General features: G+C 44.8%; 2 protein-coding genes and 1 long non-coding RNA gene across 6 annotated transcripts in view; 2 read left to right on the top strand and 1 right to left on the bottom strand.

Annotated features, from left to right (window-relative positions):
* Positions 1 to 4,698, bottom strand: part of LOC113622020 (RH-like protein) — a 33,158-nt gene extending 28,460 nt beyond the window's left edge. Inside the window, exon 1 of the mRNA XM_027109657.1 lies at positions 4,551 to 4,698. Coding sequence (XP_026965458.1) covers positions 4,551 to 4,698 — 148 coding nt within the window. The remainder of the gene's footprint in view (positions 1 to 4,550) is intronic.
* Positions 4,699 to 10,606: 5,908 nt separating this feature from the next.
* Positions 10,607 to 12,685, top strand: LOC113622019 (uncharacterized). 2 transcript variants are annotated; one of them, XR_003433382.1, is made up of 3 exons: positions 10,607 to 11,205; positions 11,725 to 11,790; positions 12,261 to 12,685. It is a non-coding gene; the product is annotated as an uncharacterized LOC113622019 (long non-coding RNA). The 2 variants fall into 2 exon arrangements; XR_003433383.1 differs by having other exon boundaries at positions 11,617 to 11,790.
* A 533-nt stretch (positions 12,686 to 13,218) lies between these two features.
* MACO1 (macoilin 1) overlaps positions 13,219 to 18,379 on the top strand; it is a 56,394-nt gene continuing 51,233 nt past the window's right edge. Inside the window, exon 1 of one of the 3 annotated variants that reach the window (XM_027109654.1) lies at positions 13,219 to 13,533. In XM_027109654.1, coding sequence (XP_026965455.1) covers positions 13,454 to 13,533 — 80 coding nt within the window. In that variant the 5' untranslated portion in view covers positions 13,219 to 13,453. The remainder of the gene's footprint in view (positions 13,534 to 18,379) is intronic. The other 2 variants (XM_027109655.1, XM_027109656.1) reach the window with 2 other exon arrangements.

Below are 18,379 nucleotides of genomic sequence, written 5' to 3'. Positions count from 1 at the left end.
AATAAGTACTATCATCATGTGACAGAGGTTAAAACAGAGGCAGAGAGAGGTTGAGTGATTTGCCCAAGGTCTCACAGCTAAGAAAAGGCAGAGGCAAGATGTGAATCAGTCTAGCTCCAGTAGTCCTCAAACTTCCATGAGCGTTAGAGTCACTTAGAGCGTTTGGTAAAACACAGATTGCTGGGCCCCACCCTAGAGTTTCAGATCAGTAAGTATGGATGGGGGCCCGGGTATTTCTAACAAGTTCCCAGGGGATGCTGAGGTGGCTAGTCTGGGGACCACACTGTGAGGACCACTAATCTAGGCTCTTCTACCCCTAAAGACACTTGGTGAAGTTTGCAACTCTGCAAGCATTTAATGTTGAAATGAACCCAGGAGCCTCCTCTCACTTGCTCAGGATGTCAGACAGCTTAGTCTCCTAGCTTCGGAAGGTGTTCTAAGGGAATATTGGGCCACTGAGCAGGGGGGTGACATGTGTTTCTCTATATTCATCATGTTGCAACTAACGACAGGGATTTTTTTTTTTTAATTTACCTCTATATTATGGAAAATTTTAAGCATACACAAAAACAGAGTGAGTAGCATGATGAACCTCATGTACCCATTCCCAGCTTTGATGATTGTCACATGGGGTCAATCTTGTTTTTATTATCCTTGTTTCCTTTCTTCTTCTTTTTTTTTTTTGGCATGAAGCAGACCCTAGACATCATTCCATTTCAATATGCTTCTCTAACAAATAGGGCTCACTATTTGTTAAATTGTTAAACCTGTTTCTAAATAGGTTAAAAACCACCCACTATGCTATTATCACACCTAACAAAACTAACAATAATTTCTGTATATTATATAATATTCATGTTTTATTCCAGTTTCCAGATTGTCTTAAAAATGTCTTTTTTAAGAATTGGCTTGTTTACATACGACCCAGCAATCCCATTACTGGGCATACACCCTGAGAAAACCATAATTCAAAAAGAGTCATGTACCACAATGTTCATTGCAGCTCTATTTACAATAGCCAGGACATGGAAGCAACCTAAGTGTCCATAGACAGATGACTGGATAAAGAAGATGTGGCACATATATGTAATGGAATATTACTCAGCCATAAAAAGAAATGAAATTGAGTTATTTGCAGTGAGGTGGATGGACCTAGAGTCTGTCATACAGAGTGAAGTAAGTCAGAAAGAGAAAAACAAATACCGTATGCTAACACATATATATGGAATCTAAAAAAAAAAAATTGTTCTGAAGAACCTAGGGACAGGACAGGAATAAAGACACAGACGTAGAGAATGGACTTGAGGACACGGGGAGGGGGAAGGGTAAGCTGGGACGAAGTGAGAGAGTGGCATGGACATATATACACTACCAAATGTAAAATAGATAGCTAGTGGGAAGCAGCTGCATAGCACAGGGAGATCAGCTCGGTGCTTTGTGACCACCTAGAAGGGCGGGATAGGGAGGGTGGGAGGGAGACGCAAGAGGGAGGAGATATGGGGATACATGTATATGTTTAACTGATTCACTTTGTTCTAAAGCAGAAAGTAACACACCATTGTAAAGCAATTATACTCCAATAAAGATGTTTAAAAACAAAGAATTGGCTGGTTTAAATAACTTACCGTTTACGGGGACTGGATTAGATTAAGTGGATTGACAGATTGCTTCCTAGTTTTAACTCAACTAACCTTCACAAAATGGACTAATGGCTCAAACAACTCCTGCCAAAAACACAGATTGAAGGCAGAACAATAATGGCAGCCAAACATACAGAAACAAAAGGGCAGAGTGATACTTCTCCTCGTGCAGACTCTCCGTCAGCCACATTCAGAGTTTAAAAAAAAAGTCAGTCTAATCATATCTGACAAGAAGTCAAGCAAGATAATTTGAAATTGTTAAGAAGACCCCGAGGAATGGATTGCCATCCACTATCATTTATTTATTTATTATTTTTTTTGGCTGCATTGGGTCTCTGTTGCTGCACGCAGGCTTTCACTAGTTGCGGTGAGTGGGGGCTACTCTTCATTGCGGTGCGTGGGTTTCTTACTGCACTGGCTTCTCTTGTTGCAGAGCACCAGCTCTATGCATGCAGGCTTCAGTAGTTGTGGCACACGGGCTCAGTTGTGGAGCACGGGCTTAGTTGCTCTGCGGCATGTGGGATCTTCCTGGACCAGGGATCGAACCCGTGTCCCCTGCATTGGCAGGTGGATTCTTAACCACTGCGCCATCAGGGAAGTCCCATCCACTATCATTAACAGTAACAATGGACCTTGCCTTAAGAGTAACTGACACCATTATGATCAGTAATTTGAAAATATTTTATATTTACTTTTGATTTCTTTCAAATTTTCTAAGTTGTGTACATGTATAATAATGTACAAAATGTATTCATGTAGCGGTACGTATAAATATGGTGCATGCTTGAATAATGGTGTGCATGATAGAAAAATTTGAAGCCCCCTGGTCCATACTACACTACAGCCTCCACACTGGCCTTCTACCTCAAGTCATGCTCTCTTCTCCATCCCCATGCCAGCCCTGGAATGGCTTTCTCCATAACCCAAACCCAAACTGATCACACTCCTGCTTCCTATTAGATCAAAACAATGAAGGGCAAACTTCTCACTCAATGCAATGGGTCCACCACACCCTGCTTCCCTATTTATGCTCCAACACCACTGCACTGTTAAACCCCAGATTGGTGCAGTCTGATGAGTGTACACACAATGGTTCCTGCTGTGCTCTTGACCCTCCATTTTCACATGGTAACTCCTACTGAGCCTCCCAGTCCTGGCTGGGCAGCCACTTCCCTCCAGAGGCCTTTCCTGACATAACCATCTCCCTGCATGGGTTGTGGGCCCTCCTCTGTGCTTCCATACCAAGTGAGCACCTGAGGACACATATCTATTATACATTAGCAGCACAGCCTAGGGGTAAAGAAGAGGGACCCTGTACCCAAACGACAAAGTTTCAATGTTGGCTCCTACGCCTACTGATTATATGACAAGAGACTCAACCTTACTGTAACATGGGGTCGTGAAGCATCATGGTTAAAGGCATGGAAACTCAAACCATGCTGCCTAAGTTTATTTTTTTCCCTTAATTTAGTTTTATTTATTTATTTAATCTATTTAATTTTTTAACTTTTATACTGTAGTGTAGTTGATTAACAATGTTAGTTTCAGGTGTACAGCAAAGTGATTCAGTTATACATATACATGGATCTATTCTTTTTCAAATTCTTTTCCCATTTAGGTTATTACAGAATACTGAGCAGCGTTCCCTGTGCTCTACAGTAGGTCCTTGTTGGTTACCTATTTAAAATATAAGGCTGACTAAGTTTAAATCTGCTGTGCTATTGCTAGCCGAACAATCTTGGGCAAATCACTCCATGTCTAAGTGCCTAGTTTCCTCACAAGAACAAAGGAGATCATAATAGTACCTGTCTTGTAGAGTTATGGTAAAGCATTTAGAATAGTGCCTGGTACCTAGTAAGTAATCCATAAATATCATCCCTGATTAGCATGCGTTTGGATCTCACATGGTTTGTAATACAGGGTTGAGGGAATGAATGAGTGAATGGATTGAATTACATTGTACCGGATTAAAAAGAATTAAAGTAAATTGAAATGAATTAAAATTGTGCCCAGGTCTCACTTGCCCAGCACTGAGAGCCCTCTCTGGGCTAGCCCATTAAGCAGTATAGGGACTTCCTTTCCCAAGTCATCTCCTTGTCCTTCTTTCCACTGCTGAGGGCCCAGGGATGCCTTCCCTTTGCTTCCAGTTAACTAGTTAATATCAATTAGAAACAAGCAAGCACTCAACTAGGCTCAAGTTTCAGCTTTGTCCCAGGGACTTCACTCCAGGAGGCCCTTCCATTATCATAAACAACATATTGACCCACAGATATACTTGAAAACTCATCTCAACTTTTAAAGAAAGCAAAAGCCACACCACTGTGGATGTCTGTCTTGTTTAGAGTTGTTCTCATCACAGTCTATGAATATTTTTAGCTGCATATAAAATAACAACCATCCTACATTCCCCTTCAGCCAGAGCTTATGGCTCTGGATTTGCAGGCAGAAAGCAGACTTCCCAGCCCCTAAGTGAGAGGAAAGCTTCCAAAAGGAGGGTGGCACAGAAATGCAAAAAAGAGACAAAAAAAGGAAACGAAATCCCCCAAACCCAACAACAACATGAAATTCATTGCTTTTAAGGAGAAAGAAGCGGGGGTGGGGGAGCAGAGAAGCAGAGAATTGTGAAGACCATTTGGCAAAGGGAATTCTAGGAACACAGAAAAGGAGGCCCCTCCCTCTGCCCTGGCAAATCAAGGGAGGATTCATGGAAGAGGTGATGGTGACACCGGTCCTAAAGAAGAGACTGTATTGTTGGCTGGGTCTTTGTGCAATGAATGGAAGAGGATGAGGGAACCCCTTTCCTCGGAGGCTTTGTGGAAAGGAGCCCCTAGGCCCTTGGAGGACCACAGACCTCCTCTTCCCCTGCCCCTGCTATTTGCCTCTGTGACCACCTCCCCTCTGGACACTCACCTCGATAGGTCCTCATGAGCTTCTTCTGTTCCTTTACAGAAGTTTCATAGGAGGTGAAAAAGAAGAAGATGAGAATGAGAGTCACCTCCAGCATAAAGGCCCACAGGGTCAGCGGGCCCCGCACAGACTTTTGGTACTTAGAGCCCATCCTGTGTCCGTCTCTGTGCGTCAGTTCCACCAGCACCGGGCATTACACCTCGGCTCCACACCCACTCGGGGGAGGGATAGGGGAGACACCCGCCAAAGGCCTTATCTCAGGCTTCAAGGCTGGTCCTGCTGGCTTGTCTATGGAGTTAACACAGGAGCAGAGGGGCAGTGACAGGGAGGAGGAAAAAAATGCATTTATTCCAACATTAACTGATTCATTCAATCATTCATTGACTTATTCATTCAACAAGTAGTTGCTACAGTCCTACTACAGGCACTGTGCTCAGATGAAAAGAGGGCATTCATTCACTTGATCCCCAAACATGAGAATCCTTCTCTACCCCTTACTTCGTTTACCTTCACTATATCTTGCAAGAATGGCAAAGAATAGATCAACTCAACACCTCTATTTTACAAATGGAGAAACTAAAGCTCAGATGGAGCTTTGGATTGGCAAAATTTCTCTTTAAAACCTTACCACATGTCAGAGAGGGCACCAAGTGGGCTCTTAAAAAGGATATATTGAATGAATGAATGAATGAATGAAAGCAAAGAGCAATGCTAAGCCCTGGGGAGGACACAGGACCCACAGAGAACTAAGTCCTCAGAGCTACACAGTTGAAATTATTTTTATTTGAAACTGTATTTAAATTGACCTGTTTCTAAATCTCTTAAGGACAGGTGGGAGAAAAGAAAAGAGGCTTGGGTCCAGCTCTAGTAAAACCCTGGTGAGGCTAAAATTGTCCCCCATTCTGGTCACTTGCTCACAGAGCATCCCAGGACTCTGCCTGGGGCATGAACACTGAAATGCATTTGAGGATGGCCACCGGCCTTAGCATGCCCAACCCACAATGGAGGATAGTCCCCTGGAATAGAATTTAGGGCACCTGAGATCTAGTTCTGACCTGCAGCTAACTTATCCTGTGGTCACATCCATCTGCCCAGCAGAAGACCTAATACATAGTAAGCATGGAGAAAGGGAGGGAGGGAGGAATCAAAGTTTTTTACCTTCTGCACTGGCCAGCCACTGGCCACTGAGTATAGACTGAATTTATGGGATCCCAGAGACTAAAACTTGGCTAGGAGTAGCGGGAGGCAGATTTTGATCCAACATGAGTGGATACTTTATTGACCATTCATGGGGTAGTGAGCACCCTGTCACTAGAGGAATGCAAGCAGAAACTGATGGTTGCTTGTCAGAGATGTCTGGCATGCGATTCATATCTGGATCAAGGGAGATTCTAATCACCTGGTAGAATCTTGTCTTTTTGTTTTTAGATGAAGAAACCGAGACACAGAAGGTCACACCCAAGGTCATACAGTCACGGGCATCAGTCACTTCTTGCTCAGCACAGCTTTATTTACAGAAGGGAAAAAATTGAGAATAACCTAAATGTCCAATAGTAGAAGACTGGTTAAGTAAACTATAGGACACACGATCTGCCACCCATATGATGGTTCTGAACATGGGGGAAAATCCAGAGGAAAATGCTTTTAAGGTTTCTCAAAAATGGCACAGAGGATATATTATTTGGTGAAAAAGGAAATTACAGAACAGTGTGTAAGTACGATCCCACTTTTGTAAAAAATTAGTGACACAGTATGTTAAGACATGCATAGGAAAAAAAATGGCGGCAAACCACTACCTGGTTACTTTTGCTTTAGGTATTTTCGGGAGCTAAAATTTACTAAGCACTTAGCATGCTAGGCACTGTCCTAGGCACTTTACATGTATGAACTCAGTTAACTAGCCTGTGAGATGGGACTATTAGCCTTTACTACAACAGAGGAAGCTGAGGCACAGAGAGGTTAGGTGACTCGCCCAAGTTTATGGGGCTAGTAAGTAATAGAGCTGGGATTTCAACCCAGGAAGTCTGACTTGTGCACCTGGGTGTTGAACCACTTAACTTTAGCCCAGATAACTTCTAAGTCTTCTTCCACTTCTAAAAGTCTAGGAATGTAGGATTCTAAGGCTTCTGCTATCTCAACAGTAAATAAGGGAGTAGGTGCCCTGGTCTCTAGGGATTAGCCCTCATGGTCAGCCCTGGTTCTGATTTCTGGTCCTTTTCTGGCCATCAGCACTTCTGATGAGCTGGGTTTCCTTAAAGAGGGACTCCCCTGTGAGGGGGATAAGTGAATGTGACCCCTGTTGGCATGGGTCCTGTACCAGCAGGTTGTAAACCAGGCAGCCCAGGGAAACCAAGTGTCAGGCAGATGAACACCAAAGGTTTCCAGTCGCTGCCAGCTCCTGCGCCTGGAGCCCCTGATGGTTGCGTTTACCAGCTAGCAAATTCAGTGATGATGGCAGCTGGTTCTCACAGAGGCATCCTAACCCACTGTGTGTCCTGATCCTGCCTCAGTGAGGGACGGACCGCTTGACAAGAGGGCCAAGCTTCTCAGTGAACAGAAAGGCTTTTTTTTATTAAAGGGAGGGGACCCCCACAGGTGGCCTCTCCCAGAAGACTGGTCAAAAGGGGAGTTTTCTGTCTTCCTCTCTAATTCTTGCAAAAGACCCCTGTTTTCTGATGACAGTTCCAGCTAGTGTGACTCCAGATCTTCAAGGCAGGGTCCCTAGCACAGAAAAGCACAGGCGATCGAGGCCAGAAATGTCATAAAGCAAATCAAATGTTAATTGTTGACTCTAGGTGGGAGGTGAATGGCTTTTCACTGAACATTTCTTTCAACTTTTTTGATATATGTTTGAAATTTTTCATAACAAAATGTTGGGGGGAAAATATTCTGTGTGCACCTGCCACTCCCTATGCCAAAAGCACCCCTCCACCCAGGTATCTGCATGCTCCTGCCCTCGCTGACCCAGATCCAAGCAACAGGAGACCAGGGACTTTTGACTCTTGTATCCTCAGCACCTGATGCTTAGTCCATAGTAGGTGCTCAATAAATATCTGTTGACTGACTAACAACTGCCATTTCTGGAATGCCAAGCACCGGACCCAGCATTCTGCGTACATTATTTCATCTGCTCTTCCCCTCAAGCCTGTGAGTACAGGCATCACCGCTCCCATTTTACAGATGAGAAAACTACGGCTCAGAGAGGTGATGTGAGCGCCCAAAGTCACAAAGCTAATGAACAGCAGAGTCGGAACCCAACCCACATCCATCTGACGCCATGGCTTGTGCTGTTAACTTCTTTGCAATTCTGCCTTCCATTAACTAGACAACTCACAGTCTCAATTTCCTTATGAGTCAAATAAGATGAGCTGCTCTGCTTTCCTCACAGAGTTATTATAAATGTGAGACTATGTAAGCATGCTTGGCAACCTGTGTTTCGGAAATGAAGGTGAGCAAGTGGTACCATGACTGTGGCCTCCTGTTCTGAGTGACCAGGCTTCCCCCGCGTGTGATGAATCAAGTCAGAGAGACTGCAGCTTTCACGTGTAATCATGCGTTTTCTGTAAAAAGCAGGACTCTGTGAGAATACTCACCAGGCCCTCCTCACCTGAGCCAAGTATTGTAAAACTCAGTCATGAGCAGCGACCAAGGAGGTAGGCAGGCCCTCCATCTCCTCTCTGGAAGCTTGTCCGCACCAAGGGTTTGATCCTGCTCTGGGCATGCCTGGTTAAAGTGTGGCTAAGTCAATAATTTATTCATTTAACAAACATGAGCTTTGGAGTCAGGCAACATGGGTTCAAATCCTAACTCTGCAAATTATTAGCTGTGTGACCTTCGGTAAGAGTACCAATATCTCTGAGTCTGTTTCTTTACCTGTAAGGTGGAGAAAATCAGGGTCGATCTCACAGGGTGGTTGTGAAGATTAAATGAGGTAATGCACATAAAGTGTCACATGTGTAGAAAACACTCCATAAATGTTAGCATTATTATTATGGCACAAGCTTGGCATGTTTACCATAGGAAACTTCAAAAATGCAAAGGTGCATAAAGCTTCCATAAAGCACCCACGATTTCATCATCTCCCCAAACCAGCTCTACTTCTTTGTGCATATATCCTTTCAGATTTTTTTCTATTCATGTGAATTTATGCCTTTTTTCTTCCCCTACGACAAAAGGGATTATATAGCAAATGTTTAGTAACTTGTTTTTTTCATGAACAGAATATCATAAGTGGTTTCCAAGCCAGGAAAAAAATCTTTCTATAACACTATCATGGTGGATAAGAGCCCAGGCTCTGCCACCAGACTGCCTAGGTTTGAATCCTAGCTCTATCACTTACTGTGTGACCTTAGGCAAATGACTTAACTTCTCTGTGCCACAGTTTTCTTTTCTTTTTTTTTTTAAAATAAATTTATTTATTTATTTATTTTTGGCTGTGTTGGGTCTTCGTTGCTGTGCGTGGGCTTTCTCTAGTTGCGGCGAGCGGGGGCCACTCCTCGTTGCGGTGTGTGGGCTTCTCATTGTCGTGGCTTCTCTTGTTGCGCAGCACGGGCTCTAGGCGCACAGGCTTCAGTAGCTGTGGCACGTGGGCTCAGTAGTTGTGGCTTGCGGGCTCTAGAGCTCAGGCTCAGTAGTTGTGTGTGTCACAGTTTTCTCACCTGTAATGTGGCACCAGTAGTAATCTCTTTGTCATAGGACTGTTGTGAGGATTAGATCAAAATGCATATGATACTTAGAGGAGTGCCTGCACATAGTAAGTGCTGTGTGTCGTCATTCTCCATGGCACACCGATTTCCACAGTAAGGATGTGTGATCATTTGTTTGACCAGCTCCCTTTGTGGGATAGCTGGGCTATTTCTAAACTGTTTCTGTTCTAAACATACTATGAACATCATTCATTAACAGGGCTCTCTGGGGGATACAGACACACGTATAGGAGGTGGCCATCCAATGTCTGGATTTTTCTGTGACTCACGTGGGACAGGAACAAAGCTCAAGGGAGCTGGGCCAGCCGTGCCTGGCGGGTTTGAGGGGATTGAAGCTGCTGAAAGAGGTGGGTATGCAATTTCCTCATATGTGAAATAGGGTGTGATGATCTCTCTCCAGGCTATTCTGAGCTATTTTGAGCTCAGTTGAAGCTCACATGCCAATCCCAACCCCTTGGCCATCAGAAAGTCCCAGGAGAAGAGGAGGAACAGCCCTGAATTCCTGTCTGGCCCTTGGTCTTTTGAATGAGAGCAAATGATTTCCTCTTCCCTGTCTTACTCATCTGTAAAATGGCCACTGCTGATCTCCCCTGCTTCCTGATTGGTGGTGGCAGTGTGGGGAACTGGGGAGCTCTGTGTCAGGCCTCATCTCAGCCCAGTTCTGTGCCCTTAGGATCCCAAAGGGTCCTTTCAGGTTGCAGAGGTGAAAGGCTGGAACTTGGCTAGAGCCAGAGGGGCTTGGGCTATGGTCGGTCAGGAAAATACAGGGTCCAGCTGGGACAGGAGGTGTGAGAGGAAGGGAATGGAGAAGGGCAGACTTACTGTGGCCCGTCCTAGGGCTCTTGACAAGGAGGCCTTTCCCATCACCCCACTCCAGCCAATCATTAGATCAACAATCCTTACCATCAAGAGCCATGTACAGGCACCAGAGCATCAAGGCTTCATATTGCTCAAGCCAAATTCCTTTACCATACCAACTGCATGACCTTGTTTTCTCTGAGCTTCAGTTTTCTCATCCGTAAAATGGAGCTAACATGTTCTGCTTCTAAACATAGGGCTTGAAGTGTCTCCAGAGTTGACCTTGGCACAGGGTGGGCGGGTGACTCAACTCTGGACACCAGTGAGTTGACATTTGAATTGGGACTGGAACCCAGACCTCCAGATTGCATCATCTTGGGCCAACCCTGGGATTCTCTCTGCCCTTCTTCTGCTCTCAGATAGTCTGTTGCCCAATAGTAACTCCCAGCCACATACTCCAGTAACACCCAGCCACTCCACACTTCTCCACATGGAATGCCCTTGTCAGGAACCTATTTGATGGCAGGCTAGACAGACACTTCTCCACATGGAATGCCCTTGTCAGGAACCTATTTGATGGCAGGCTAGACAGTGAGCTCCAGAAAGCTGGCATGTGTCCCCAGTGCCTCTCTAATCTTTTCTCTGGATTATTCACCTACCCATTCCGCAGTGTGCCGTGGCACTGTCCTAGATGACAGGGACCCAGTGAGGAGTGGAAAAGACCACAGATACGGCCCCTAACCTCACAGAGTTGACTGTCTTAGTCCCTGGCCCAGGTAATCTGGAAACTTGCCGTCATGGAGAGGAGGGCTATTCAGGTTGACGAACCCCATGGAGTCTGGAGCCATGACCTCACCATGTACCTATGCCTTTCAGCCTCCAGTCATATTGATTTAGGTTCTGCCTGTATCCTTCTCCATGAACCAACCTGCCCTGGCAACTGAAGTCTTTTTCTGTAGTTCCAAGCAGAGCATTTCACAATGACGGACAGCCTTGGTGAAACTTTGAGCTCACAGAGTATGTTATCCTTGGCTGCCCGGTGACACTTTATCAACGTGCTGGAGTAGAGGTGAAGGAAGAAAACCAAGTATACTGTTAACAGAAATGACTTGCTCTTACCTACTGCATGCCTGGCCCTGAGAGTTCATCATCTGGTAAGCCTTCAAACAAACCTGTGTGAAAACAGAGGCTCTGAGACATTCAGTAACTTGCCCAAGCTAGTAAGTGGCCAAGCTGGAATTTCAATCCTGGTCTGAAAAAGCAGGTATTCTTGCCATTTTTCTAAACTGCATCTGTACAGGGTATGAATCCCATCCCCAAGAAGCTTTTCATCTAGGTGGATGGACAAGCCTCACCCAAGAAACCACAAGTTAGGAACAATACTGACAGAGATGCTCTCTGTAGAAGTAAAGGCAGGAATGAGGGAAGATAAGGTTGTACTAGTGGGTTTGAGGACAGTGAATAGATAAGGCTTGCTTGCCTGAGGAGGCCTGGAAAATAGGGGTGGGTCCCCATTGTGACCATCTTTGGATGCCATAATAGAGAGAATGGGTTTTCTCTTTCAGGCACTGGGTGATCCTTGAAGATTTGCAACAGTATAAAAGAGCAGCAGTTGAGGATGATGCATTTGGTGTAAATTACAAGTTCCTTCTTGGGGCGGGTTTTTATTTCAGGGGGTGATCACAGGGCAGGGAGAGGTCCACGCATCCCAGGACAAAACAAGACGGCATCTGCTTCCTGTAAGTATTTAAAATGTGCTGTAAGACCATCTAACTGTCCCACTGTTGGTGAGTGTTTAAGTTGGTACAGCCACTTGACAGGAGATTTTGCATTCATCAGAAATATTTAGGAAGGGTGCATTAATTATAGCATGTAAAAATGCTTATGTTAGCTAAAGAACAGAATACAAAATTGAATATTTAATATGATCACTATTCTGCTTAATAATAAAAGCAACAGTAATAGTAATAATATATCATCCATGGGGGAAAACTGGAAAGAAAGGGGAATATATAGAATGCTAACAGTAGTTGTGTTAAGGTGATGAGACCCATGGGTGTTCCCCCCAACCCAGCAACTGTGCTACATTTCCCCAGTTTTCTTTAATGACATGCATTCCTCTTTTCGACATACATTCACCTTTTTCTTTCTCTTAAAAAATTTTTTTGTTGTCTTTTCTAATTGTTATTTTGCCATACCTACGTTGCAGGGGTAAATGAACAAATAGATGCAGAGCACCTAGCACGGTTCTTGGCACAAAATCGGGGCTCTAGGAATGTTACGTGAGAACGGTCGCTGGCCCGGCATCCCCGCATCTCCAGACCTCTGCCCGGCGGCAGAGACGCTCCCGAAGCCGACGCTCGCCGGGTGCAGCAGGCGCGGTGCCCGCAAAACCCGCCGCCCAGCCCGCCCTGCGTACGTGGAGCCCGGGCCGCACCGCCCCACACACCCCCTGCAACCTCGCGCGACGTCGCGCTCACCCACGGCCCCGCCCCCTGTGACACCACCTCCAGGAGGCAGGACTGCAGCGGCCCCGCCCGCGCCTCCTCCGATAGGCCGCCGCGCTGTCACCACGTCGCGCGCGCGCGTGTGTGTGTGTGTGTGTGTGTGTGTGTGTGTGTGTGTGTGTGTGTGTTGTGTGGTTTGCTTTGTCATTGGCCGGGCACTCCAGGCTCCGCAGAAAACGCCCCCGGCGCGCTGTCCCCGGCGCCTCCGGGATGAGAAGGGTGCTGTGAGCCCCTTACATAATGATGCGACTGACTGGAGCACAGTTCAGCCCAGATACGCACGTGCCGCAAACCCAGGCCTCGCGATTTCATAGGGTGCTAGTGATAGCCTACAATGAAAACAGCACCGTATGCTCTAATGTGGATTATAATACAATGAAATGCAATCCAATAATAATGAAATGTATCTTCGCAACAGGGCATAATATAGGATGTTATATTTATAGGGCCTATTTATAAGCCTCTATTTAAGTCTTTTCTGATAGGCTCGGACTCGGGCCCAGACACCGTAATGATTGGGGCACACTTCTGTCCTTCAAAGAGGCGGGTTCTAGAGTCCGTTTTGCCACAGCGGGCCCTGGGATTGGCCGGCAGCGGCGCAGAGGCGCCTTCGATTGGTCCTGAAGGCCGTCCGTCGGAGCGGAGGAGGCGGGGCAGGCGGCTGGCTGGTGCTGGGGCGGGCGGGCCCCGGAATTGTCATTTCTTTGTTTCCGAAGGCGGAGGAAGCGCTGTGCCCACACCTCCTCGTCCCACCCCCTCCCCCCGGGTGCTGGCTCCATGTCTGTGTGACCGGCCCCAGGGGTAGAGTCCAGGCCCGACGCGGGGCGGGCCGGCGGCGGCGGCGGCTGAGGTGAGAGGCGGCGGCGGCGCGGGCACCCGGCCCCCCAGCGGGAGGATGAAGCGGCGGAACACCGAGTGCAGTAAGCTCCGCCGCCCCCTAAAGCGGAACCGGATCACCGAGGGCATCTACGGCAGGTGAGCGGCGGCGCCCCCGCCTCCGCCGGCGCGGGCCCTGCGGCCCCCGGCCGTCTCTGGAGGGGCCGAGCCCCGTTATGTAACCCCGACTAGGCCTCACGCCCTTGCCGGGGGCTCCCCGGAGGAGCGCTGCCCATGGGGCCCCGGGCGGCCCGCCGGGGTCCGCCCCGAGGGCGCGGGGCGTGGCGAGGGCCGACGGCCCGGCTGGGAGGGCGCGGCGGGCGCGAGCCGCCGTTGGGACTGTCCCCAACGGCGGTGACCCCCTCCCCATCCGCGCCGCCGGGCCCTCGGGGCTGCTCTAGGGGCTGAAGGGCCTCCGCTGGTCCCCCAGCCCGCTCCGGCCCGGGAGTCGCCGGCCTGAGTCGGGAGGCGCGTGGACCATATGCACTGGTGCGGGGGAAGGCTGACAAAGTTGGGAGCAGACAGTGGCCCCGCGGTCCCTCTGCGGACTGGGCAGGTGGCCACGTTGCCCCCTTTCGCCTTTTACTTCTTTTATGGAATCTCAAACTTGGCACCGAGGGCTGAAGCCGATACCCCCAAATCAAGGCCTGTGGCCCCGCTCCAGACTCAGAAGGAGTGATGATCATTTTCTCAGCAGCATTATTTTGACAATTCCAAGCAGATAGTTTTATTCGATCCCTTTAAAAAGGATTTTCTTCAAACTCGCGTGGTTTGTTGTTGTTGTTTTTAGTTTGTTTTAATTCTCCAAAAACAAAGCAGTGTCCCTTTAAATAGAAATTGAATTCAGGACTGAGGGGTAGAAGGACAACAGGTTCATGGGGCAACTTAGTGAGAATCCCAGCTTCCCTAAGCAAAATTTGTGTAGGACTGTTATTTTCTGGTTCTCACAATGTTAATTCTGAATGGTACCTGCCTTGATAAAGAAATGATTTCAGAGGAGAAGTAATTAGTTTACAAAGGAGAATTCTCAGGATGTGCATATAAGCTTGATTGGTGTTTTACAGTTTAGCTCTTCTAGCTGTGGGACTTAGAGAAATATGTGAGGTAGCTGATAACACCCAAGTTGCCTTAGCATAGCTGTACACCTTGCACATGCTCCTGTTTACACATTTAAAATGATTCCTTTCCACAAGCAGCTGACCGATGTAAACATTGGGTGTTTTTTTAAATTTCAAGCTTAAAAGGGTTAAGAAGTCAGTTGAAATAAAAAGTTTTTAGCTATATCCTTATGTAATGAGCCGCAGATCATAGGAAGAGTTCATTCATTAGACAAATACATGTACTATGTGCCAGGCCCTGTTCTAGCTAGTAAGGGTGCAGCAGTGAGTAAAACAGGCCAAAATCCATGCTGAATCAATCAAACCTGCCCATTTAAACTAAAACTGTAAAAGCAAAAACCATTTTTCCTACAGATTTAATGGGTGGGGGAAAGTTCTCTTCAAGTTACACAGACTATAATTCTTGAATAAAGGAAGGGTTTTCCCCCCTGCCTATTGAAAAAGATTTGAACAATTTAATATTAATAGTGACACAAGAATAGAAAAAGCGTATTAAACAGAGTTGGTAAAGCAAGGACAACCGTGCCATTTGAATGGCTGCTATTTACAGTAACATATGATGATGTACTTCTGTTTTTAGTGAGAAGATTGGGAATCCCATATTGTTTACATGTTTTCTGTTGTATTTCAACTTCTCTGGTATTTGAACAAATATGCCCAGTTTAGTACCTGCCCCATAGTAACCACTCAGTCAGTGTGCATCAATGTGAAGAAGTGAATTTATTGTCTAATTAAGGTCTATTATTTTACTGATGAACTTTTGGAATTTGAATTTTCTTACCCTAAAGGTTAATAGTAAATGCTCTATGCAAGTTATTCAGAGTTTCATCTGTAAAAGTTTAAAAAACCAACAGTACTTCAGCTCTCAAATATCCTTACTCTTCTCTATTTCACATTCTTTAGGTTAAACGTTAATAAAAAACTTACATATATTTCTACATTCTTTTCTCTTGGAGCATCATATATCAAATGAATGTTTCAATTCACTTATCTGTTTCTTAGTGTATATTATGGAGTATTATATTATGGAATATTATTGTCTGAAGAACAAGACCATAGTGTTGGGGTTTTTTTTTTTTTTACAATTTTGTTTTTAAAAAGATTTAGAAAATTTCCAGTTATTTCTAAAGCAGACAGAATGAGTGGGCTACTTACAAATTAGGTGTTTGAGGATTTGTGAGTATCAAATTTCTGTTAATCATCACATTTAAGTCTACACTAAATTGTTTTTCACACCATTGCCCATTTTGTTTCTCAGTGTCTGGCCAATTTTTATCTCATTAAATAGAGAGCTTTGTTTTTTTCTCAGGCTCCGTTGACAGTTTTGATAACCACTATCTACTGTTTCACAGCATAACTTTTCATGGACTTATTATTTTCATGTTCTCAGTCTGCACAGCTCTCTGAGCTTGGCGTAGCAAGGAGGCAGCTGTGGTGAAGAGAGCACTAGACTGGGAGTGTCAGGAGACCTAGGTTCAGACTCAGTGTCCCAGCTCTGCTGTGTGGGATGGGCAGGGCATCCACCGCTTTGAGCCCCAGTTCTCTCACCTGTCAAGTGAGTTTTGAGGACTGAGAGGAAATAACGTACAGTTTGTGAAACTCTGTAAATTCTAGCATGCTTAATACAAACATTATTTAGCATGTAGTTATCGCAGTTTACCATATTTGTTTTATTTTTAAGGAGTCAGGAAAGACCATAAGGTTTGGTACAACTATCAAACAAAAGTTGAGTAGTCAAAACAAGGGGTCAGTTTCTGCTTGGTCTTGCTGGAAAAAAATCCTGTTGCTGAGATGCTTTTAATCATGGGCTCCAATCCAGCAACTGTGACTGAGGTGATTGTCAAATGATATCATTATTGTCATTATAATGGCTGTGGTAGAATTCTGTTTCAGGGGTAAGGTAGATGGAAAATGGATTTTAACATTATGTTAGTATTACCTACATTTATATATATGCCCATCATTTGAAAACTGAAATGTATAGAAATATGTTATTCCGGTCAAGTTAGTAATCAAAAATAAGAGAAAGGAAATAGGAATGGTGATTATTTTCTTTTATATTATTATGAGCTAAAATCAATGTCATTTTCAAAAAATCTGAGCCAGTATAGAGCCTGACAGAGAATAGGAATTCAGTCCTCAGTAAATGTTGAGCAAGTGAATTAGTAAATAAATGAATATAAACCAATCCATTCTATTCATTTAAGAACCTGCGTTGTTTTGGTAATTATGGAGGTTACAGGATAAGACATGGTTCCTTGTCTTCCAGGAGTTTACAGTCTAGGAGGCCGTAATAATGCCCTCTTAAATTTGTACAGTGGTTTTGAGGTTCCAAAGAACTTTGAGTTCTGTTCAAGTAAGAATATTTTAGTTGAATTAAATTTTCGCTTGCTGTTTTAGTGGTTCACCTGATGCATTAACAATTTTGCCCTGTACTATTTTATGATGCAGTACACAGTTGCCACTATGTGAGGGAATATGTATTTTCTAACTCAAATGAAATAGATGTGAAAGTACTTTGGAAATTATGAAAAAAAGTTATTAATAAGAGAAAGTAAAATGAATAACTCTACATAACTATAACATTTCAGAGGTCCTCGGGTTTTAGGGCAGTGACTCTCTCCCTGTGTCTGCCTTCACACATGCACCAGACGCTCCCAAAAGTAATATCTAATTACTCCATGCAGTGATTCTCCAGGTGGAGTGGGGTTGGAGTGCTATGTAGATTTTAAAAGGCTTAAGGGAATTCCGGGTGGTTCATTCACCTTTCATCTTGCCAGGCTCCCTACTCCTCTCTGAGAATTAATGATTTTATAATAGGAAGATGAGGAGATAAGGTGTGGTGAGTAGAAGACAGAGGCAGAAACATTTATGTTTAAAGTCTCTGCAGTTAAAATTGTTCCTTACCCAAGTAAGTAATATAAGAATTTTAAGTAAGGCAGGTGTTTTAAGCTTCAGGAAATTATTTTATAGCTTTGTTACTGGTGGTTGAAGGAAGCATTCCTTCACTGGTGGATTTGTGGATACTTCCTGTCATGGTGTGCTGGGTTCTCCTTGTAGTATGTTGCCTGAAGCTTAAGCGGTGTAGTACTGTACCTGACTTTTACATTTTAGGACTCGAGACTTCCCTGGTCTATACAGTACCTTTTCCCATCCTTACTTCAGAGAAGAGTTTTCTGGCCTTTGACTTTCTAAATGGTCAAAGTTTACATACTTCTCAGCTTCCTAATTTCCTTTTTCAGACCCTTGTCTAAATAATCTGATCTCCAGAGATTTCACTTCTCTGCTTTTCCTGCCCACCTTAATGATGTTTCCTAAGCCTGGTTTTAGACTCCTTTGGGCTGTGCTTACTAAAGCCACGGGAGGCTGGCATGACCCTTGGCTGCCTTGAGTGTACATGTGTTCTGCAACTGAAACCCCAGATACCAGTGTTGCAACCTCACAGCCTAAAAGCATTTTGGTAATCTTGGTAGGCCTTAACTTCAACTATGCTGGACTTGACATAAAAGTGATAAATGCGGTATTGTTTTAGAGGGGTATTGGGTAGGGGGGTAAGTACAATAGAGAAATTAGAAATTGAAATGTTTTCACCCACCTCTAGTGAGGTGTTGAGCTAAACCCTTGTATTTGCAGTTTCTGTGAAATACATTGAAACAAATCTGCCACACTGAATTTTGTACTTAATTTTTGCTAGTAGTATACTACCTTAAAAAAAAAGTACTTTCCTCCAGTTTTCATTTATGATTCTTCTCGTCTGAGCATTCTTGGCAGTTTCATTTCATTAGACATTTTGAAAATCCCTTTAAGTTGCTGCTATGTATTGAGGC

Source organism: Aethalodelphis obliquidens, unplaced genomic scaffold (genome assembly GCF_003676395.1).
Source record: "Aethalodelphis obliquidens isolate GAN/ISIS:26980383/991018 unplaced genomic scaffold, ASM367639v1 scaffold9, whole genome shotgun sequence".
NCBI classification, from domain to species: Eukaryota; Metazoa; Chordata; class Mammalia; order Artiodactyla; family Delphinidae; genus Aethalodelphis; species Aethalodelphis obliquidens.
This window is presented reverse-complemented; position numbering and strand designations above follow the sequence as displayed.